Here is a 24,685-nt window from a genome sequence, read left to right as displayed (position 1 = left end):
AGGTAGGAAAATCAATTGATGATGATGAAGAACCCTGGGTTGATGATGAAGAAGAATATGTTGGTATAAATGATGAGCTTCCATATATGTCAGATGTAGAGGCACATGCTGAGGCAAACAACAGATCAGATCATGCTCCATCTGATTCTGATTCTGATTCTGGTGTGAATGATGAACTCCTAGTTGATGACGAAGCTGGATGTGATGTACTTGAGCATGTCACTAACTTAGAAAACCCCACCATAGCCCTCAATGTGACATTTGAGGATGGGGATACATTTAAGAGGGCAATTAGGCAATATGCAGTACTAAATGAGTTTGAAATTGCAGCTCCTTACAGTGAGAGGACAAGGTATAGAGGGCATTGCAAGGGCCCACAGAGCAAGGGGAAGAGGTGTAAATGGAGGATTCATGCTTCAGTGTTGCAAGATGGACAAACTTGGCAGGTTGGCATTGATATGCTTTGTTAATTGAATACAATATTGACAATATTGTTTTTGGATCTGATAATACTTTTTTTTTGCATGTTGTATTGTATTTTGCTGATAAAGAGGCTAGTGGACAAGCATACATGTGCCAACAGAGCCAAGGTTGACCACAATTCCATGGCAACTAATGCTTGGGTTAGGGACAGGGTCATTGATATTCTAAGGGAGGAACCAACAACTGGAGTTGCTGCTCTAAAGAAGATGTTAGAGAAGAAGTACAACATAAAGCTATCATACTATGTGGCCTGGGATGGAAAAGAGATGGCTCTGGAACAGATCATGGGCAAATGGGAGGATAGTTTTGAAGACGCATTTAGATTCAAGGTTGAGGTTGAGAGGACCAATCCTGGCAGTCTAGTGGAGATTGATCATCAAAAGATTGGAAATAAAGTGAGGTTTACAAGGATGTTTGTTGCCGTAAAGACATGTGTTGATGGATTTCTGACTGGTTGTAGACCATTTCTAGGTGTGGATTCAACTGTCTTAACTGGTAGGTGGAGAGGACAGCTTGCATTAGCCTCAACAATTGATGGCCATAACTGGCTTTTTCCAGTAGCTTATGTTGTTTTTGAGTCAGAATCAATTGACAATTGGAAGCGGTTCTTTGAAAGGTTGCAAATTGCTATAGGCTCACCACCAGGGCTTGTTATCTGTACAGATGCAGGAAAAGGGATTGACAATGCTGTGACATCAGTGTTCTCAAATGGGGTAGAACACAGGGAGTGCATGCGCCATCTTGTTAAGAACTTCCAGAAAAGGTGCAAAGGTGCTGTATTCAAGAAGCACTTATGGCCAGCTTGTAGAGCTTACAATCAAGGTCATTATGAATACCATTACAACATTATGCAGAAGGCCTCACCAAATGCCATTAAGTGGATAGAGGATAATCACAAACATTTATGGAATAGATGGAAGTTTTCTGATGTTAGCAAATGTGACTATGTCACTAACAACATTGCTGAAACCTTCAATAGTTGGATCAGAAAAGAAAAGACACAACCAGTTATTCCCCTGATGGACATGATCAGACAACTGATCATGGAGAAGCATGACACTAGGAGGGATTTGGCTAAAAAGTGGACTAGTAGGATCCTGCCTCACATAACAAAGGACCTCAATGCTAGGAGTAGGAATTTGAAGTATGTCATTCACAAAGGCCACAATAACACTGCAGAGATAGAAGGCACTACCCAAAAGTTGAAAACCTGGAGACACACTGTTGATCTCGAAAATAGGACCTGCTGTTGTAGAAGGTGGCAGATCACTAGGCTCGCATGTACACATGCCCTGTGTCTAATCAATGCAACCAGAAACAGAGATGTTGACGATTTTGTAGATGAGTACTACTCAGTTGACATGTTCAAGAGGGCTTATGAAGGTGTAGTGATGCCAATGACAGGTAGAAGCCAATGGCCAAAAGTGAATCCGGGATTCAAGCTTTGGCCACCACTTCTAAAGAGATCTGCTGGACGTCCAAGATCAAGAAGGATAAAGGGTGTCGAAGAAGGAGGGAAGGTAACTGGTAAGAAGAGGTGTAAGAGGTGTGGACAGCTTGGCCACATGATGAAGACATGCAATGAGACCATTTATGACTCAGATGCACCTTCTCCGGCACCGCCCAAGCCAAAGAAAACAAGGACTAAGAAAGCTAAGACTACAAGCACTGCTTCAACCATGCAATCCCAGACTGGAGAGTGCACCACAATCGTTGCAGCTGCTTTACTGACAAACAGCCCTGCAGGCAACACGAGGAGGTGAGATGAACTTGTAACATTTCCTTTACTTGTCAATTACACATGTCAGCAGTCCTAAAAATTTTCTTTCCAATAGCCGCAAGAGGCAATTGGACAATGCAGATGGTGCTACCTCACCTACACCTGATGATCAGAAGGCTAACAAGCTAAAGAAAAGGAAGGTGCAGAACAAGCAGACCAAGAAGCAGTTGCTTATGAACCTACTGTCTGAGTGAAATTCTTTGTCTCCTAAAATGCCAAACTTGTTGGCTTAGTTAAGTTATGGTAGACTTGCTGCCTTTGTTAAGCAATGCCAGACTTGTTGGCTTAGTTAAGTAATGGCAGACCTGTTGCCTTTATTAAGCAGTGCTAGACTTGTTGGCGATGTTCAGACTTAAATCATGCTGGATTGGTCATGACAACATAACTGCATTACTCATGTCTTACAGCATTCATCAGAAGATACCAACATAACCTACAAACTGCTTACTTGACTAGCAACACCATCAGAAAACAAGAAGCAAAAGAAACAAGTTGGCTACGCCTAAAACAACTAGACGTTCCCTGTTCTATCAATCTTGGTCTCTAATGCCATCTTGCTATGAGCAACGTTCTTGAAAGTAGCATCTGCATCCTTCAAATTGTCAATTGCACCTTGCAACAGTTCAGTGCACCGCTCAACACCAACGATGGCCCTCTTCACAGCCTCAATGCCTTTCACATCTGGACCTCTTCCTGCTACCTTTGAGCTAGAGAGGAGGCAATGGCGGCGGCGGCGGCGAGCTTCGGGGCCGCGCACGGGGTCCGCATCCGGGACCCGGAGGAGGTGAGGATGAGGAGGAGGGCGGCGCCGTGGACCTCCCTGGGGGTCGACGGGGCCGACAGCGAGGAGGCGGCGGCGGCAAGGGCGAGTGCGAGGTCACGTCTACGTCGGGCACGGCGGCGACGTGCGGAGGATGGCGGCGTGGCTACACGCCGAGCTGGAGCTGGTGGGCGTACCCTGCGTCACGGCCGACCGGCGCTGGTGCGGGGATGCGCCGGCGCACGCGGCCGTGGTCGGGGCGACCCTGTCCGGCGCTAGTAAATGGCTCGTCGGCCTCCCCTGTTCAACTTGGTCGAACCAGACCATCTAACCCGAGCCAAGGGCAGTATTGTCCATTCAATTCGGTTCCTCTCTCCAGGTTTGGGCAAAATAATATAAAAAGGGGTGCGGTGTGATGCAGCAAAGGAATCCGTTTTCATAATGGTACTCGGCAAATTCGATGGTTTGCGGTGTGTGCCAGCATATTAGGTCATATCGCAGTGTCCCACAGTAAATTTTGCCTAAATAGATACTATTCACTTATCAAATAAATTGATAAAACATATAAATACAATAATTTGATAGTATTCATATATCAAATAAATTGATAACGCATATAACTACAATCAGATGCTACAACTAAAAATAATTATCACATGTATAAACTAAATTAAGTGATAAGTGCTTCTAAAAACCAATTGCTAAGTTATGGAGAAAAATAACTAACCTTTTTTTGAAAAAAACAAAAATTCGCCTCTCCTCCCCTCACTCAGCTGTCATAAATAGTGACTTTACGGCAACTGGGAGGGGGCAGTGGTTGGGGTATTTATAGGCATGGGCCAAAAGTACCAGTTGGTGCTCAACAACCGGTGCCAAACACTAGGTATAGGCACCGGTTGAAGTTACCAACCGGTGCCTTTGTGGTGGGCACGTGGCGGCACCGGATCATGGCAAAACCCGATACCATTGTCCTTAGACATCGGTTGGTGCCACCAACCGGTACCTATTCTTCCTTGTAATAGGTACCAGTTGGTGGCACCAACCGGTGCCTATACTGGGTTTTTGGTACCGTGTGATGCTTTAATCCGATACCAAACTCTTTATCTTTGAGCGCCGCTGGTCAAAAGTACCAGCTGCTTTTGTAGCCGGTACTGATGTGATTTTGGCCCGTTTTCTAGTAGTGCGGTAGCCTCACCAAACGGTCTCTTATTCACGGCTTGACAAGCCTTTAGAAACTCATTTCTCCATCAAAGTTAAGGTCACCTCGCCTGTGCTGCCGGTCAACACGAACAGCAACCCTACTTCCGCACCAATACTATGTTTATGGATATTGAATGTTATGCTATGAAAAGAGCGGGGGAGTTCTAGTGGGGGTTTGGTTCCCTTCTTTAGGCTATCCACAGTGAATGGAGCAAATGGAGGAGCATTTGTACTGTAGATGCACTGTTTGACACTATAGACGCACTGTAGACAGTAAATATGTGAGGGGGCGTGGGAATCGAGGAGGGAGAGGAGCAAATTTGCTCTTGCCGTTGTGGACAGTACGGAGCCTGCATTGCACATGCAAGCCAGACCCAAACTGGACAGCCTATAGTGGTGCCAACTATTCTTATTTGGTTGGCTGCACGAAAAGAGCCTGGCTGACAAGAGATATTGTTTGGTTGCCCTCGTGAAGTTGTATTGTGGAAAATAAAAGCATATAAACAAAAATAAACAAGTAATGTTATAATATTTAACTTATGGAAGTATACTAACTATATTTCTAATATCTTAATCTACTTTAAAATACATTAATATTGCTTAATATAATTAAATCACATGTTAATTGCATCACTAAAGCTGCACCATGCGAGCCTTTGCTCGCTAGAAACACAATTGAAATACGAGGTTTAGCGAAAATTGCCCTACACTGGGTACTGGAAAACGTCCGCTAAAATAGCGGACACACGGGTGTGCGGAGGCCCGGTACCGATCGACATGGCGCCGCATGCCCGCGTCCTCGGCCGCGGTGCTCGGCTCGCTTGCCGCCCTCATCCTCGAGTCCGGCCGCCGTCAAGAGCAGCGCGCCTGGAACCGGAAGCAGCCTGCCACGGCGGAGAGGAGAGGTGCGGTGGGGACCGAAGCTAACGAAGGCCCTGAGACCACACGGCCACCGGAGTTGGAGCCGAACCTCCGCCGCGTGGGCCTCCACTCCCACCCTCCCTTTTTCGCGCCAGCCGCCAAACCTGCCCTCCGCTGCTCCAGCCGCCGCGCGCTGCCCACCGCTTCCGCCGCCACGCGCAGGCCTGCCCGGGCACGGCGCAGCACGGCCGCGGGGGAGGGAGGCGCAGGGATGGCCGGAGGAGAGGGAGAGAGAGAGGGGCGGAGAGATGAGAGAGAGACGTGAAAGGGAGGGGAGGGTGGCAGATAAGGAAGAAGGGGATAAAAAATATAAAATAATTATCGCAAGTGGGCCTGCTCCTAGTAATTAGTATCGAGTAGAAGATATAGAGGATGAATCTGTGCAGAAAAATTAGATATAGAGTAGATAATTTCGATGATCAGAATAGAATATTTCTTTTAGATGATGGATTTAGAGTTTGACAAGTGCGGACAACCTTATACTTTTGGGGGCAGATTCAGACTCAACCAACCACAGTAAAGTTGCATTTGCAATCTGGTTTTTATAGGCAACCAAATGTCTTCTTTTAAAATGTAAGAGAAGTTTTATTTTCATAACATTCATCGGACTCGGTTATTAAGTACACCGTCTTTAATAATAGTGCAATCAAATTATGCGTTTAAAATGTAAGAGAAATTTTATTTTCACAACACTTATCTGACTCGATTATCAACTTCACCGTCTTCAATAATGGTTCTGTTTGATTTTGTAGCACATGGTACTGTAGCTAACTTTGACAATTAATTAGGGGTATTAAATAAAGATAGTTTTCGAAACTAACTCCACAACTCCTGCACTACTTCGCGAGATGAATTTAATGAGTTCTTTGACCACATGATTAGAGGATTGTTACTGTAGCATTATTGTAGTCAATTATGGTGGAGGTTGGCTCATTAGATTCGTCTCGAAAAGTATACCCATATGTAAAAATGTTTTGAAAATAAATTTTATTGAGTATTTCATACATAAAAGATTCCTCCGCATTAAAATTTAGCGCGCAGGAAGGGCACAATCAAATTATGCGTCGCGACTAGCTAACGACGCGCGCATCATTACCCAACAACCCCAGTAGCCCACAGTGGTGTCTCCACGTACTGCCCCGGTGCCCCTCCTGGGCTATCGATCGTCATCGCGACCCCCCGGAACATGTCAAAATGAAATGGAGATCACAGTCACAGAAAATATCACACGCACGAGTCCTGCGATTTTGCGAAATTATTCCCTCCCGACCCGAGACAGGGGCTATGTGCCTATTCGTACGCATCCAGCGCACCGGACCGTGCACGCGCACGGCGCATCGTCCGCGCCGCGCATGTTGACTGGCTCGCGCCCCGCCCGCCTCTCCTACCGTGTTCTTTGCTTCGGGGGCCGGCAAGCAAACCAACCCGCCGCTCGAGGAGTCAATCGGGTCGTGCGATAGCCTAACCACTCGCGCCCCCCACTCGGGGTCGATCGGCGCCTCCGCTTGCCATGGCGGGCGGCGGCAGGGGCGGCACGGGGTGGTCCTCGCTGCCGGCGGACCTGCTGCTCGCCATCTTCGCGCTCCTCTCCTCCGACGCCGACCGTGTCCGCTTCCGCGCCGTCTGCGCGGCCTGGGCCACCGCAGCCGCCGCCTGGTGCCCGCGCCCCTGGCTCGTCGGCTCGCGCACCGACCGCTCCGGCCGCGGCGGCGGCACCGTCTCGTCCTTCTGGCTCTTCCGCCCCGCCGGCGCCGGCGCCGCCCTCCTCCGGCCCTTCGCCGCCACCGTGCCAGAGGGGCTCGATTACCTCTCCTCCTCCCGCGGGTACCTCGCGCTCGCCGACCCCAGCGTCAGCCCCAAGGCCGTCGTCCTCGTCAACCCCGTCACCGGCCGGCGCGTCCGCCTCCCACCCATCGGCTTCTTCAAGAGGTGGCTCGACGTCACCACCGTCGTGCTGTCCGCCGACCCGGGCGGCGCGGCCGAGTGGGCGGCGGTCGCGGTCGGGTTCCCGACGACTTCCCTCGCATACTACAGCTCCGCCGCCGGGGCGTGGGCGCGGCTCGACTTCGCCGCGCCCGGCTACGCCGGCGTCGAGCACTACAGCGGGCGGTTCTACGTGGCCTTCGGCTCCCGGATCTGCGCCCTCGAGGCCGACGGGGACGCGCCCGCGGTCATCCCACTCGAGCGCGTCGACGACGACGGCGCGGACGGCTCGGACGACGAGCCGAAGCTCCCCGGCGGCAGCGGGAGGCGCGTCGTCGAGACGCACCTGGTGGAGTGTGACGGCCAGCTGCTCCTCGTCTCGGTGCACGACGACGTGGTCTACAGCTCGGACGACGACATGGGCGGCCTCGCCGTGGACGAAGGGGGCAGCAAGGGCGGCGGGGATGCGCGCGCGGTCGAGGTGCATAGGGTGGAGTGGCTCTGGGACGGGCTGGTGCGGCTGGTGAGGGAGACGGACCTCGGCCGGAACGCGTTGTTCCTGGGCCGGAACCGCGCGTTCGCGCTCTCGGCGGCGGAGTTCCCCGCGTGCCGCGTCAACTGCGTCTACCTCGTCGACCGGCAGGGCCACCCGGACGGGGTCGTCAGGGTGCTGGACCTGGAGAACCCGTGGGCGTGCCGTGAGGAGACCATCTGCCCCGACGACGCCACGGGAGGATCCGCTTCGTCGGCCGGGTGGGCGCGCCGTGGCTGGTTCTTCCCCAACTACTAGTCACTGTTGTTGAGTCATTATTAGGTTTTGTCCTGTTGTGGTCATTTTGTCGTTACGCACTTTGTGAGTATTGCTGAGGCCGCGTTTAGGCCCTGTTAGTTGCGGGGTGTAAATTTTTCGAAAGAGAACTTTTTTATATTTAAAGTATTAAATATAGACTAATCACAAAATTAATTATAAAATTTGTTTGTAAATCGCGAGATAAATTTAATGAGACTAATTAATTCATTATTAGAGGTTGTTTACTGTAGTATTACTGTAGCAATTTAGCATCTAATTACATCCTAATTAGGTTCATTATATTCATCTCGTGATTTACAGACAAATTGTATAATGCGTTTTTTATTTCGTTTAGATTTAAGTCTCCATGCAGGTGCCAGAAATTTTTTTTGGAATTTTGAATTATGCAACTAAACAAGCATTAGATTGCGAAAATTTTTGGCCAAAGCGAAAAAAAGCTGACTCAGGACGCCATGGAAAGTCTGTTCGCGATCAGGATTTTGGGTGGCGTTTAGTTCGCGAACTGACACGGTCGCTGGGGGAGGAGGGAAAATCGATGATGGGTGGGCCGGCTGCCTGTATGTCCCGTGAATGAACAGTAAAAGACTGAAATTTTTTGGCCACCGTTTAGTTCCCAAACAGGCCTGCGCGAAAATTTTTGGGCCAGGCCGAAATTTTTCGCAATCTAAACGGGGCCTAACCTTTTCCTTTGAAAGCGTTTTAGATCTCAAAATTTTACATTAAAAAACGTCACATCTAATATTTGGATATATATATAGAGTATTAAATATCTATTTATAAAATATTTTACACGAATGGATTGTAAATCGCGAGATGAATCTAATGAGTCTACTTAATTATGATTTGCAACAGTGATGTTATAGTAACAATCTACTAATTATGAATTAATCATAGATTAACTGAACTCATTAGATTAGTCTAGCGATTTACAATCCATTCGTGCAAAAAATTTTGCAAATAGATTTTATTTAGTACTCCGAAATAACAAAATTCCGTTTGAAAATTTTTATAACTAAAGATCTAAACACGGCCGTCTAACACCTGTTTGATACCTTTGCTTAATATCTTAGAATATTTCTACTTATAGGTTAGAAATTAGAATGGTTCATGAGGAAAATATGTGGAATTTTACATGTTGGGTCATATTGAAGTTTGTGCACTTTTAATCCGTGTTTGGATTCCAGGTTTGAAATAAGTCATGTCACATCGAAAGCTTCGATATCCATAGGAAAGACTAAACATAAACTAATTATAACCCGGGATTTATTCACGAGACGAATCTATTAAATCTAATTAATTCTTAATTAGCATATTTACTGTAGCATCACTGGCATCACATGAGCTAATTACGGACTAATTAGATTTAATAGATTTATCTCGTGAAAAAGCCTAGAATTATGAAATTTATTATTATTAGTCTATATTTAGTATTTAGCATCGAAACATCCTATGTGATAGGGCTTAAAATAAACTGGGGAATCAAACATGGGCCTAAGATTATGGTGAACTTTTAAGGTGGGTTACGCCCTCTTGTCTTCAAATAATTATCGTTTCAAATAGTGATATGGTCATCGCTGGTAATAAAGTAGTATTATTCAACACATAAAAAGTATAGCAGATATGTTAATATTCTAAAACTATCGTTGAAGACAAATCTAACCACACTATTTAAAATCTAATTTAAAATATCTAGAAGATATTGATGATTAAAACACATTTAAATTGTATGGAGAAGGTCTAAACAAGAAACACGGATAGGAAGACGTCGAACAGCTGGTACCCGGCCTCGAAGGCGGGCAGCGGGACCTCGGCGCGGGAGACGGGGTCCCTGAGGAGGAGGCGCTTGCCTTCGTCCACGGCGAGCCAGCCGCGCGACGCGCCCCTGATCGCGGAGGCCGGGGGCCATTCTCCCGTGACGGCGTCGGCGTCCGCGCGGACGGGCCTGACGCGGCGGTGGCGTGCCGCGGGCCGCACGAAGGCGGCGTGGCCAGCGGGGCCGTCGCCCGAGGGCTGCAGGGCGAGCTACGGCCGGGGCACCGGCGCCCGCCGCGACGCGCCAGCCGCGGCACATGCGGCGGAAGCGGACGGCGTCGGCGTCGGCCGGGAGGCGGAGGAAGATGTCGCGGAGCAGCCCGCGCTCGAGGGACGTCCAGTCCCTGATCTCCCTCATGGATGCGATGCACAAAACAATGGCACGCGGCCACGGTTGGTCAGTTGCATCTCTACTTGATGGATGCGGGTGAATCGCTCGACGGCTTCAGTTTGTTACGCCATGCGCGTGCCTCCGGGCCGTGCGCTCCGCCCGTTTTGCAACAATACCTGCTGAAGAAAAGAACTTCTTTTCTCCCGCGCGGCACTAGAAAAAAGTTCAAGCTACACAACAGTGAATCCCACGAAATTGAGGAGATCTCGACGTATTGACTGAAGACGCTTGAGATTGTAGAAGCATTGAAAAAGAACAGAAGAAGAAAGTTGAGCAGGCCTGAAAAGGACCAACTACTACTGAATGTTCTAATTAGATCGGGCACCTGCAGAGTACAATCTTCATTGGATCATGTGATTCTGTGGCTAGTGGCAGTAGTACACTCTTGTCGAGCCCGATCAGGCTTCGGTACTCGCTATGAGACTCGATGGGCAACACTATTCAGTTTGGATTGCAGTGGTGCTCACCTCTAATCAAACGAAGGAACACGGAGGTTCTGGAGTTTCTTGTACTGTCCATGCCTAATGAATGTACCATTCGTCCTTACAAAGTTATATCCTGGAGTATTTCTGAAACACCAGCGTGGGAGCTCACTGTTCATGAGAAATCAAACTGCTCCAACTTCAAATCAGCAAGGGAGGCAGCGGCGACTTTTCAGGGCAGAGCCTGGAGCACAGTAGCCGCTCCCCACGCCTCTACACTGTGAAGGCATCATCCACCGCATGTCCAACTCTACGCAGGAGTTCCTCGAGTGGAATTATAGGGAGATGGCAAGGAGAGGAAAATAGGATCAAGCTCGCAATCAGTTGAACAGATCTTAACATAGATAAATTTTTTGAATTAAGTTCTGAGGTCTGTATCTGTTCTATCAACAGAGGATCGGACATGTACAATATCGATAAGACGATAAGCTGTTTGAACTAGTAGTAGCCAACTCTGTCTTGATAAAAAATGTTCTAACTTGCATAGTGTCAAACAGGCCGCTTCAAACTGAAAAGCAACAATTCAGAAACATTGGAATGCATCCGAATGCAGATACTGATCCCCAATCCTGTGAATGCAAGGTGCGCAAAATAGCAAACAATTAACAGAGCAATAAGCACATATGCCCATAAAGATGATCGCTACATGTCCCTCTCTTGGGCCAAATCTCATTTTATTCACAGATCCGAGTTGGGCCAAAGACATTCTGCACCACACTTAAGCAGAAAGCGTATTTAACAAAATACGTCAATGGTTTTGTGCCGGATGTCCTCACCATGCTGAGCAGTGTGAACTCACGTATGAATACTGTAGGAAATAAAATTTAACTTAATCTTAATTAATCTAGAATCTAGCACCTAATAAATCATAACTAAAACCTGAGTAAGTTATAGATCTAGACCCAGGAATGAGCATAGCCGGGGGCGTAGTGGATCCTCCGGTCATATTGGTCGGATATGTAGTTGATGTAGGCGAAGTATTTGTTCCCAGAGTCGATGAAGTTCGTGCCGGGTACTGCCGTCCTTCCGGCACTACCCAGTGATGGTGTCGGCGAGGGGCGGTGATCTTCAGGTGACTCCAGCGCCGACGGAGATCGGGCGGCTGTAGGGGCTTAGGGTTTGCTTTTTGGCTAGGTTTTTCACCTCTCAGCAAAAGTTGCCAGGACCCTCTTTTAAAGTGGCGCTGGGTAACCTGGGGTCACAAGCAGTGAGTTGGTTGGGCCCCCGATCAGGGCGCAAACGGGCCTCTTTTGAAGTTCTCATCATTTCCTGTTTTCTTATTTCTTTCTTGGCGTTTTGACCACCGAAATAGTTCCAACATTCTCCTCTTTGGTCTAAAGGCCGATAACGGTAACGTCCCGCCTCCCCGAGGCCAGGCCCGCTTACATCTGGCTGCTTTCTAGGACATAGACTGTCATCACAGACCAACACCAGTCTTTTCTGCACACTTTGTCCTCACTCGTGCGCATCCGGGAAGAACTTCCCGGTCGGTCACCCATCCCCAAATTTCTCCGAGCCAAGCACGCTTAACCTCGGAGTTCTTTGGAGACCGGCTTCCGGAAAAAAAGTTGCAACTTGTTGGTATGAGTATCCTATTAATTCTATTAAGCCCTGGCCCGGGGTGTCACATGCTCACCCCCTTAAGAGACCGACGTCCTCGTCGGTCAATCCCAAGCCAGGAACGTCCTCTCTTGGCCACGTCCCGTACGTCCAGTGCCAGCAGCCCATGTGCCACGTCCGTGCGTCCAGTGCCAACGGTCCCTGTGCCACGTCCGTGCGTCCAGTGCCAACGGCGCATCCCAGATGCCCGCGCACTGACCCGCCACGCGCCCGTGGCATCTACGTCCCCACGCGCCCGTGCTCATGCCTCCGCACTTACGCCCGTACGTGCCCGTGAAACCGCGAGAGTCGGCTCTGATACCATTCTATAACGTCCCGCCTCCCCGAGGCGGGCCCGCTTACATCTGGCTGCTTTCTAGGACATAGACTGTCCTCACAGACCAACACCAGTCTTTTCTGCACACTTTGTCCTCACTCGTGCGCATCCGGGGAGAACTTCCCGGTCGGTCACCCATCCCCAAATTTCTCCGGGCCAAGTACGCTTAACCTCAGAGTTCTTTGGAGACCGGCTTCCGGAAAAGAAGTTGCAACTTGTTGGTATGAGTATCCTATTAATCCTATTAAGCCCTGGGCCGGGGTGTCACAATAACTAATGCCATAGTTAAGGTAGAGTCATGCAGAGAGACAATGCGTTACAATAGTGTACTAATCCTACTGCAGCAAAGTTGTCCACGGTGCACAACCTACTCATCCTGATGAGAGATTGTTGACTTATGACCCTCTTATCTCCAAGATCACAGGCTATCTGATCATCCCTTGCCCGCAATAAGCTCATGAAAATTATTGGGAGGTAAGACTTTCGTTAGTGGATTCGCGAGCATTTTCTTAGTACTTATATGGTCTAACTCAATAGTATGATCTTGATTCTATCCTTCATAACAAAATACTTAATCTCGATGTGCTTGACAGTGCCACTCGATTTGTTGTTGTTAGCATAGAAAACTGTAACCTTATTATCGCAACATAATCTCAGTGGTTTACTTATATTGTCTACCACTCTTAGTCTGGGAATAAAACCATTAAGCCACACAGCTTGCCCGACGGCCTCATAACATGTCACGAACTTTGCTTGCATCGTAGATGCTGCTGTAAGCGATTGCTTATTCCATGAAATCGCTCCATTCGCGAGTGTGAAGACATAACCTGATGTGGACTTCTTAGTGCCAACACAACCAACAAAGTCGGCACCTGAATAGCCAACTACCTCTAAATTCTCAATTATCTTATATGTGAGCATGTATTCCTTAGTGCCCTGCAAATAACGCAGGACTTTCTTAACCGCTTTCCAGTGGTCCATTACTGGATTAGACTGAAATCTGCCAAGCATCTCGGTAATAAATGCTAAGTCAGGGTGCATGCACACTTGTGCATACATAAGGCTTTCGACAGCTAAAGCATATGGAATCGTTCTCATTTGATCAATTTCTAGTTGATTCCTGGGACTTTGAAATTGCCCAAACTTATCGCACTTAACAACTGCAGCAGCTGTGCTCGAACATTTTTGCATATTATATCTTTTAAGAACTTTCTCTATATAAGCCTTTTGAGATAGTCAAATGCACCCTTGGACCTATCTCGATGTATCTCAATAACTAGAACATAAGAGGCATCACCAAGATACTTCATGTCAAAATTCGATGAGAGAAATCCTTTTGTCCCATACAACAAGTTCTTATCGCTGCTAGCTAATAGGATGTCATCCACATAGAGTACGAGGATGATAAAAGAGCTCCCCTTGATCTTAATATTTATGCAGTTGTTCACTACATTTTCAACGAAGCCTGATTTCTTAATCGCTTCATCAAACTTAAGGTACCATTGTCTGGACGCTTGTTTTAACCCATAAATGGATTTTTTAGCTTGCATCCCAACTATTCTTTGCCTTCCATAACGAAACCTTCTGGTTGCGCCATGTATACATTCTCATGCAAATCACCATTAGGAAATGCAGTCTTAATGCCCATTTGATGTAACTCGAGATTGAAATGAGCTGCTAGAGTCATAACGATTCTGAACAAGTCTTTCTTTGAGATAGGCGAGAAGGTTTCTATATAATCGATTCCTTCTCTGTGTAAATCCCTTAGCCACAAGTCTTGCTTTGAACCGTTCGATTTTCTCTTTGGAGTCATACTTAGTTTTATAGACCCATTACAGCCTACATTCTCAGTTCCTTTAGGAATTTCTACCAGATCCCAAATCTTATTTGTGCTCATGGATTTCAGTTCTTCTTCCATGGCCTCAATCCAGTTGTGGGAGTATTCACTACTCATTGCTTCCTTAAACGAGTTTGGATCATCAACCTTCCCATATCGTGTCCACTCATATACACGAAGTCTTCTGAGACAGTTGATTTTCTTTCTCGTGTTGATCTTCTTAGAGGTTGTGGTTCTGCTACTGGAACAGACTCAACTATTTGCTCTTGCTGTGCCTCCTATGTCCCATCAGCAGTTTGATCCTGTCGTTGCTCAACAGGTTTTGCCACATCTTCATTTTAATGCTCAGTATTTACAGGCACATCCTCATGCTCACTCACGCCAGGTGTTCTCTCCACATTAACTTCTGGATGATCAGCTACCTAAGACGATGTTGTAAATCGAGTCATAGGCACATAGTAATTTTGAGTCATCGGAATGGGGTCATGAGTCCACATTTCCTCAAAATCAATTTTCCTAGGCTCATCGCATCCATTTTCCTCTAAGAATACAGCATGCATTGTCTCAACAAACTTAGCGTACCCTTAGGACAATAAATTTTATATCCCTTTGATTTATCTAGATAACCAATGAAATAGCAGCTTTCTGTCTTAGGATCTAAATTTCCAAAGGATGGATTAAATAATTTCGCCTCTGCTACACAGCCCCAGACATGCATATAATTCATGCTGGATTTCCTACCAGTCCAAAGTTCATAAGGGGTCTTAGGGACTAATTTACTAGGAACACGGTTACTTATGTGTGTGGTAGTCTGTAGCGCTTCCATCCACAGACTCATTGGCAGTGTAGAGTTACTAAGCATACTGCGCACCATGTTCATTAGAGTGCGGTTTCTTCTCTCAGCTACACCATTTTGCTGAGGTTTGCCAGGAGTGAAATACTGCGCTACTATTCCATTTTCTTGATGGAACTTAGCAAAGGGACTGGGGATTTGTCCATATGTGGCATGTCTTCCATAATATTTGCCTGCTCAGTCTGATCTTACCACTTAACCTTCAACTCATGCTAATTAATCAAGTGCTTCAGAATTTTCTCTTTTAGGGTAAATATATCCATAATAGGAGAAATCATCAGCGAATGTAATGAAATAACTAAATCCATCCACTGATCTTACATTAAATGGACCATAGATGTTAGTGTGAATTAATTCTAATAATCCTAAACTACGCTTATCTCCATCCTTTTTAATTTGTTTGCAAATTTATCTTAATACAATCAACGCATTGGTCTAAGTCAGAGAAGTCTAATTTGGGGGTATCTCTCTTCTCTAATGAGACTCTCCATTCTCCCATTCGAAATGTGGGCTAAACGAGAATGCCATAATTTCGACAAAGTCTCAACCTCTCTTGTGTTTATGGTTGATATCGCTTACATTCATCACAGAGATATTACTTAGGGACAATAAATAAAGCTGATCATGTAAAGGTGCATAACAAATTAAATAACCATCACATCTTATCACATATATATTGTTCCCAAACGTGCAAGAAAATCTATCATGATCTAATTTAGAAATGGAAACTAAGTTTCTCTGAATAAATGGAACATAGAGGACATCTAATAAGCGAAGTGTGTAGCCGCTATGAAGCTCTAACTGAAGAGTCTCAATGGCCTCCACTTTAGCTTCAACTTCATTAGCGACCCTGAGCCTTCGAGTCCCCCTTCTTATAGTCCGCACGCCAGACAATCGTTGTGAGGAATTCGTAACATGAATAGTGGAGCAGGAATTTGTTAACCATCCCCATAATGTGTTCTCTAACACTGCCTTGCCCATTGTACTTAGCCGTCACTGGTTGGGATAGAAGAGTACTTGAATTGGCATTTGCAGAACCCTTAAAGTACTCCTCAATGCTCTGCATGATGCACTTAGCACTCTTAGGCTTCTTCTCAAGAGCTCCTCTGATTGTGGGGCTGATGGTCATGTCCATGATGTTGAGAGCCACCCTGTCAAAGCGCTCCCAATGCTCTTTCTCCTTCTCATAAGCAAGAGTGCGCTTAGCGTGCATTACCACTCATGCAATGATACTTATCCATCACGAGCAAGATGAGGTTGATCTCATAGCTCCATTGGATGAAGTTATCGCCCGACAACTTCTCCACACTATTGACATAAGCTTTGATGCGAGCGGGAGTGGAATCTGATTAGAAGCAAAACAAATTTAATCAGTAATGACAACAACAATAATGAACTAATCAGCGTTGGCCAAATTAAAACATAAATAAAAAAATTTGCATCACCGTTGGGCAGAAGCAAATTAAACACTTAATTAACTCATGAATAGTATTTTGCATCACCGTTGTGCAGAAACAACACAAACTTAGCATAATAAACACAGCGAAAACTTAACTTTGCATCACCGTTAGCAGAAACAAACACAAACATAAATTTAAACTTAGTATCTCATGGCAATTATTTAATAACAACATTGGTCAGAAATTAAATAAATGCTTAAAATAAACTTAAACAATTCTGAATAAAATTCATGTTGGTTTCATTTGCTCAGAATAGTAACTCATGAATTTCTCATAATTTTTCAATATAAATATGCACGAAATAAATTTACTTAATGCTCATATGAACTTAGAAGCAAAATATAGTGAAAAGGTTAACTTAGAAATGAATAAACTCAATAAAAGGAGAAAAATCAAAGGGGCCTAAAGCTTAATGGGATCAAGGCCCTAAAACCGACGGATGAGCCGCGCATTCCCAGCAGCCAATGGTTGGGCTGCCGAACTGGCCCAGGTCGGCTTCCCTCCCCTAAGGTGCGATCTCAGTCGTTCAGATTGAATCCCTTGATCGGACGGTGGAGAGCCTTTATCAGAGGTATAAAAGAGTTGTGCTGCTCCCTTCAAACCCTAATCTCCTCTCATTTCTTTCTCCCATTCTCCTCAACAGCTAAACGGCCACCACCCACTTCTGATGGCGCCGTCGGCACCTCTCTGTGCTGTAAGCGCCGCCGCCACCGAGCGCCGCCGTGGAGCCTCAGTGCCGCAGCGCTGCCTCGGCGCCCCGCGAGTGAGTGTGTCGCTCCTTCGTAGGCTCAAGCCCCGTCCTTGCGGGTTGCGACGGTGCCGCTCGTTCCGGCTGCCCTTGTGGCGGCCATGGAGCGAGCACGCTGCCAGCTCTGCTTGGTCGCGGCGACGCCTTGTTCCGGTCTCAGGTCCCACCGTCGCGGCGGCTCGTTGCCCCGCGCCAGTGGAGGCACTTCTTTTTTTTTATATTGCAACCGCTGGCATCGCTTCTCCACAGCATTGGGGCGCTGTGGCGGTTCGGCGTTTCTGGCGCCTTAACCGGCGACCACGGAGACTGCTCGCCTGCACTGTTCGCTGGCGCCGCGCCGACTTATGGCACGTCTCGGGCCTCATGGCATGACCGTGGCCTAATGGCGCCGCCGTGGGAGCGGCAAAGCCCCGCGCGACCTCATGGCACAGCACCACGCGTGCGCCCAGCTAGTACGTTGAACTCTAGCGGAAAAGCGGGCGCCACCATGGGTGCTCTTATTTTTTTTTGATTCTTATGCCATGAATCTAAATCTAAGTTGGGGATTTGGGGTTTCTAATGGGTGGGGCTTATGGATCTGAGGTGTTTCTATTCATTTGTCTAATTCTTTTCTCGGATATGACGTTGTTCATGCGAGATCTAGGCTTAAGACTTATAGATCTAAACTAAAACATGAACCGAGAACAAAAACCAACCAAGATCAAAAACTTGATCTAGATCTAGGGTTCTAATGGCTCACAGATAGATGTTTAGGCGACTGGTACCAAATGTAGGAAATAAAATTTAACTTAATCTTAATTAATCCAGAATCTAGCACCTAATACATCATGAGCGCAACTAAAACTTGAGTAAGTTATAGATCTAGACCAAGAATGAGCAGAGCCGGGCACATAGTGGATCCTCCGGTCATCTTGGTCGGAGATGTAGTTGATGTAGGCGAAGTAGTTGCTCCCAGAGTCGATGAAGGTCGCGCTGGGTACTAACGTCCTTCTGGCACTGCCCAGTAATGGTGGCGGCGAGGGGCGGTGACCTTCAGGTGACTCCAGCTCCGACGTAGATCGAGCGGCTGTATGGGGCTTAGGGTTTGCTTTTTGGCTAGGTTTTTCACCTCTCAGCAAAACGTGCCAAGACCCCCTTTTAAAGTGGCGCTGGGTAACCTGGGTCACAACGAATGGACTGGTTGGGCCCCCGATCAGGGCGCGAATGGGCCTCTTTTGGAGTTCTCATCATTTTCTGTTTTCTTATTTTTTTCTCGGCGTTTTGATCACCGAAATAGTTCCAACAAATACTACATCAAATCGAGTTTGTGCTGAATCGATCTTAGCTTAATGTTACCTCTCTACTCCTTCCACAAAAAAATGCTTATTTCTTCTCACAGAAAGAGGTCGCAAGATGCACATTATGCACACCACATATATATCTATAGAATTAAGATGGATGATTGCTCCAATTTCATAAAGTTACATAAGTTGGAGGACTTAAATCCCATGCAAGATACTCCGATCAAAGTGGTGTGGCAAAAGCACAAAGAGGCACAGCCTTGGTCAATGTCACGCCAAACTTTTCAGCCATGTCAACCCCATTTCTTTCAACCTCATCTGGAAGTCTCCATGTGAACTGATTCAACAGCGACGCAAGAATCAGATGCACCATCCTGATTGCCAGCGGCATTCCTGGGCAGATCCGACGGCCTGCGCCAAACGGGATGAGATCGAAGTCCCCACCTCTAAGGTCAACCGTCCTTCCCAGAAACCTCTCGGGCATGAACTTCTTAGGTTCCGGCCATGTCTCCTTGTCTCTGCCCATTGCCCATACGTTTATGAACACACGAGAGCCTTGAGGAATTGTGTACCCCATTATCTTTGTATCGACCTTTGTATGCCGTGGTATCAAAAGCGGAACAGGAGGATGTAGCCTGAAAGTTTCCTTCACCACTGCTTGAAGATAGGGCAGCCGGTCAATATCAGATTCTTCTATGCTTCTTTTTGAGCCAATAACTGTAGCAAGTTCATCGCAAGCTTTCGTCATTGAAGCTGGGCTTTGAAGCAACTCTGTCATTGCCCATTCTAGTGTGCTAGAACTTGTGTCACTCCCAGCACCAAATAGATCCTAAAAAGAGTATACGGAAATCAATAAATATGAATTCACACACACACACATGCAGGGGATGTGAATAAATACATTTATGAGTAAGCAAAACTATCTGCAGGGGATGCATAATTGGAGGACACCATGCTTCTGTCCTGCCAATGAATCCATACATCACTTGTTTTTCGATTGTCCCAATGGCCAGATTTGTGTGGAGTCTAGTTGCTATGGTAGTCAGACTGTCGCCACTCTTCCTTTGATAAGTTCTGGGTATGGGCGGGTTTACGTGAAGGGCGGTGAGAAATCTTTCATGGTCGGCTTAGCTGCTATTTGCTATGCACTGTGGAGATCGCGTAACAGCACACATTTTGGGAAAAAATTATTCGATCGAAGACGGAGATCATTTGCTTTGCCTCATCTTTTATCTTTGCAAGTCAGAGTTACAAGGTGCTGAAGACCGTACGGGGCTAGAGGCTGGCGCTGAAGCTCTCAAGAACGCTGGGGGGGGGGGGGGGGGGGGGGGTTGTAAGACCACGCTTGGAACTCTGGGTGGATTTGGTTACTCTTGCTGCATAAGTAATGAAATTAGGGCTAATGCCCCGTTGGGAAAAAATGAACACAACCCCAGGTGCATTTACTGGAGGGAGTGAATGATAGCAGACTTGTAAGGCCGTGTTTAGATGTTTAGGTGTGAAAATTTTAAAACAAAATCTTGCTATTTCGAAGTACTAAATAAAATCTATTTGTAAAATTTTCTGCACGAATGGATTGTAAATCGCCAGACAAATTTAATGAGTCTAATTAATCCATAATTAGCAGATGATTATTGTAGCATCACTATTGCAAATCATTGGTTAAATAGGCTCATTAGATTCATCTCGCGATTTACAACCCATTTGTAAATAGATTTTATTTAATACTCCATGCATATTTCAAATATTTAATGTGATATTTTTTGGTGTAAAATTTTGGGATCTAAACACAGTACGGGGATGGAGTGTGTTTGTTCAATGAGAGAAAAATATACATGGTACTATAATTGAAATTTAATGCTTAACATAATGGCCTCGCTTTCAACTCTTGAGATGGTATATGGAGCAAAAAAGTAAGGCAGAAATGTGTGCGCGTGAAACATTTAGGCAATACTTTTTAGCAATCATGCAGGGAGCCAGCTGTCAGGGAATAAACACAAAAAAACCGCTAGAAGAAAATGACAAACTGGTCAATTTGCTCCAACTCTTCTCGTTGGTGATAATGTTGTTTACATTAAAGATAACCAATCTATATATGGATCCCTCGCCCGTAGTTCGTGCCATCGATTGGCTAGCAGCTCACGCTGCTCGAGAATCTGACCCGACACATAATACTCTCCGTTTGGATATAAAATTTCTTTGTGTCACCATTCACAAGTCGTTTGAAATTAGAGAATTTTTTTATATATCATTGAAAATTTAACTTATTTTTTATATATGATCCGTGCGAGGCTCGTGAGGCCCTCGCGTCGCCCTCCCGCACGGGCGCCGCGGGCAGCGACGCCGTCTAGCGCAGCGGCCGGCAAGCCCCACCACCCCTCCCTCTCGCCGCTGTCGAAGGGAGCCGCCGGGAAGCCCGCGCGGCCCCAGGACGGTGGCGGCGGGGATCTCGACCGGAAGGTCGCGAAGGCACGCGTGCGGGCCGGTGCTCCGCTGCCGGGTAGGCGCCGCTCTGGTGGCGCGCCTCCGCCCCCTTCCTTTCCAATTCACCTCCAGCGACGCGCCTACAACCCCTCCAAGAGACGGAGCCGGGCCTCCGGCATCCGGATCTGGTCTTTCCGTGGCCGGATGTGGTGCGGCTGCTGATCCGCGGAGGGTTTCGTCGGCGGCGTTGGCTGCCCAGGTGGGCGGCCAGGCGGTGGATCCGGGCTTCCAGTGCCCAGATCTGCGGTGCTGCGGGTGATACGGCGGCGCTGGCCCGCTCGTCGGGCAGCCAGGTGGCAGGGGCGAGGACCTCGGTGGGGGGCTTGCACGGAAGACATTGAAGCGTGGTGGCGCTGGCTTGCTGGACTTGGTGCTGATCTCTTGGGTGATCTCACCGGCGTTTCCGACGTAGCATGTCGGTCTCGTTCTTCCCAGTGCCAGGCCCCTTCGGTAGTTCTGTGTGGATTCGCGATGTGTGGCTTCGGGGCCCCCGGGTGCAGTTCGGACGTCGGCTTGGCCTCCAGTGAGGACTTCTCTCCGGCACACACGTCTTCGGCTTTGGTGTTGGAAGGGCTAGCTTCGGCAAGTACTTCTGGTGATGACATCTTTAATTTCGCCTTTATTTTCATTTAGACTAAGAGACCAGAGTCACCTTGGCTTCAATTCGCGGATTCTCTTACTCGAAGACGGATTTCATCTGCACTTTGTTTCGGTGGATTATGCACGGGTATCCAGTGGCTACTTTGCAGCATGGTATCTCAGGTAACGAGTTCAGATGGTGTGCTGGACTTGGAGTTTGTGGCCGTTCGAAGTGGGTCATGTCTGGTCTATATGGAAATATTGGCCTGGTAAGAAGGGGAAGTAGCACGGTTTGACTTTGTTGTGGTGGTACTTGTTACTAAGGGCATGTTTGTTTCAGCTTCCGCGGCGCGTTTGAGCAAAAAAAGCAAAATACACCCGCCAAACGCCCCGCGTTGGCCGCGCGTTGCACAACCACGAATCGCAGAAAAATCTGTGGTTTCAACGTGCGGCCGGCAAAAAGCGAGAAGCGGGGTTGGAGCTGCGTTTCGCTTATACGTGTCGCGCTTACCTAGGCCACGGTCCCAAACAGGGCCTAATTCACAGGTTCCGGGAAGAAATTTCCAGGTCTGATCTTAATTGGTTGTAACTAGCAATGATCTTGTTGGAGGCATTATTTGGATCAAGATGAATTACTCCCTCAGGTGAAAATCTTTGATCTGGTCTTAATTGGTTGGGTCACTGCAATGTCGGCGCGTGCGCGTGCCGTTCCCTCGTTGGAGGCGTTGCTTCGGGAGCCTACTTCATAGTCCAAGAACTGCGTTGGTTTGCAAAGCGAATGAAGGAGAAGTCATTTGTGGTAGTTTGCTGCGGCATGATCATTTGGGCCATGTCGCTGGCCGGGAATTTTGCGGATTTTAATCGAACCCCCCTCCACCACACTGGCCGGATTTTCTTCTCGAGGAGGCTCAAGCACCCATTGACTACCATAGGATGACGTTAATTAGTAGGCCCATGTGTATAAATTGTAGTTTCTAATTAGATAGTGTGGTGAGTAGGTGTATGTGTATAGGTTGTAGTTTCTCATTAGATAGTGTGTGGTGTGTGGTGTGAGTACACATACTACAGTTTACAGTTTGTACCTAGGTTGAGGCTTTCAAAAAAGAAAAGAAACAATATTGGCCTAGAAGAAAAGAGAGAATATTTTCCATACTATTCCTTTTGGTATGTGAGGCACTGCTGTTCTTTTGAGGCGCTTCGAAATCAAGAAAACATAACCGTCAACTGAGCAAAAGATTCTTTGTGTGTGAGAGAGAGCACAGGTCGATTCAACGCGACCAAACATGCACACATGCTCCAACCCGCCGACCAATGCAATGAGCTTTTGAGCTTACCGTGAACAGTGATCGTAGCGTGTCGCGATCCAGCCTCGCCGTGTTGTCGCCGTCCTCCGCGGCGTCGAGCAGCAGGTCGAGGAAGTCGTTCTTCTTGGGCCCGCCAGTCTCGCGGCCGCGCAGCCTCGCGTCGATCTCCTCGTCGAAGGTCCGGTGCAGCCGCGCGAACAGCCGCCCCAGGCGCCGCCGCCAGCCCTGCAGGTCGGCCGCCGCGAGCGCCGGGAAGAAGTCCGAGATGTTGGGGCTGCCCCCGGCCTCCATGATGTCTGTCACCACCTCTTGGAACTCCCCGGACCCGCCGTCGTCGTCGAGGCTCGTCAGGTCGCGCGAGAAGATGGTGCAGGAGATGAGGTTCACACACGTCGTGAACGCCACGCGGCCGATGTTGACGGCCTCCCCTCTCCGCGCCAGTCGGCCGACGTGGTCCACGAGCTCCCGCACCTTGTCGCGCCGGAGGTGCTGGAGCGCGTCCAGCCGGTGCGGCGCGAACAGCTCGGTGCCCATGATCTTGCGGAGCGCGCGCCAGCGCGGCGCGTTGGGCAGCCAGACCAAGGAGTTCCGGGAGTGGTCGCCGGCGGCGTCCGGCACGGACCTGTTGCTGAAGACGGCGTCGTGCCTCTGCAGGAACTCCTGGGCGGCTGCCGGGGAGGAGGCCACCACCGTGGTGACCGCGCCCAGGTGGAGGGACATGAGCGGGCCGTGGACCTTGGCTAGGCGCGCGAGGGAGCGGTGCGGCTGGTTGCCGAGCAGGTGGAGGCTGCCGATGACGGGCAGAGGGCGCGGCCCTGGTGGCCGGCCACGCCGCCGGCCGTGCCCGAGGAGGTAGACGGCGGCGAGGGAGACGAGCAGCCATGCCAGCCACGGGAACAGCACGGACGCCATTGCTAACGCGACAGCTGCGTACCTGACGAGCGAGTGCCAACGAGACGAAAATTGGGCTGTGAGCCTGCGATCTTGAGATGGAATGAAGATTTCCTGTACCTCCGTTTGTACCTCGAGATCCGGATGGTGCCGGAATGGAGCAGATTTACCCAGATCCGGTATATGCGGCCTCTCCACGGCGGTGGCGCGGTGGTCGACTGGTTGCGGGCGGCCGGGTGGGATGCGCACTTCCAGGTCAACCCCGTGGTGCCACTGCTTCATGCTCTTCACTCTGCTTAGCTTCTTTTTTATTTTTTGTTTTATGAATTGATATTTCTGGATGCGTACAAATCAATCATGACTGGATTGAAGCATTCTAATCACTGCGCATGCGTACAAATATTTATTGGTAGTTTTTGCTAGTTTTGAAACCTCCGTTCTTTCTCTATGTGCTTCCTGTTCCTGCTTCCTGCTAATTGTTTTAGTATAGCATAAGCACATTTACTTCGTCAAGTCTTTCTGCTAATTGAAACGTCCATTCTTTCTCAGGTTCATCAACAGTACCAATATTTTGATTCTTCAGGTTGGTCAGAATGTAGTTGAGTTTTAGTCTCCCATTTTTAGTTCTCAGAATGATTGTCCATATTGGTACATGCACGTTGTTTCTTTTGCTTAATCATTCAAGAGAAAAAAAATCTCAAACAAGCTTGTTTTGACAATAATTGCATTATTGCTGTCTTCTTGTACAAT

At 47.9% G+C, this 24,685-nt stretch overlaps 2 protein-coding genes across 2 annotated transcripts; one reads left to right on the top strand and one right to left on the bottom strand.

Annotated features, from left to right (window-relative positions):
- The first annotated feature begins 6,474 nt into the window (after positions 1 to 6,474).
- LOC120688398 lies at positions 6,475 to 8,039 on the top strand. The gene has a single exon (XM_039970712.1). The coding sequence runs from the start codon at positions 6,655 to 6,657 to the stop codon at positions 7,855 to 7,857; it is 1,203 nt and encodes a 400-aa protein (XP_039826646.1). The 5' UTR covers positions 6,475 to 6,654; the 3' UTR covers positions 7,858 to 8,039.
- Positions 8,040 to 18,796: 10,757 nt separating this feature from the next.
- Positions 18,797 to 24,312, bottom strand: LOC120692979 (geraniol 8-hydroxylase-like). Its single transcript, XM_039976385.1, has 3 exons — positions 24,068 to 24,312; positions 23,075 to 23,978; positions 18,797 to 19,506 (listed from the first exon to the last, which is right to left on the bottom strand). Exons 2-3 carry the CDS (start codon positions 23,954 to 23,956, stop codon positions 18,901 to 18,903), a joined length of 1,488 nt encoding a protein of 495 aa, XP_039832319.1. The 5' UTR covers positions 23,957 to 23,978; positions 24,068 to 24,312; the 3' UTR covers positions 18,797 to 18,900.
- Positions 24,313 to 24,685: the final 373 nt, after the last annotated feature.

This window comes from Panicum virgatum, chromosome 9N (assembly GCF_016808335.1).
Source record: "Panicum virgatum strain AP13 chromosome 9N, P.virgatum_v5, whole genome shotgun sequence".
NCBI classification, from domain to species: Eukaryota; Viridiplantae; Streptophyta; class Magnoliopsida; order Poales; family Poaceae; genus Panicum; species Panicum virgatum.
The sequence above is the reverse complement of the archived record's forward strand: the minus strand, read 5'-3'. Positions and strand labels throughout refer to the sequence as shown.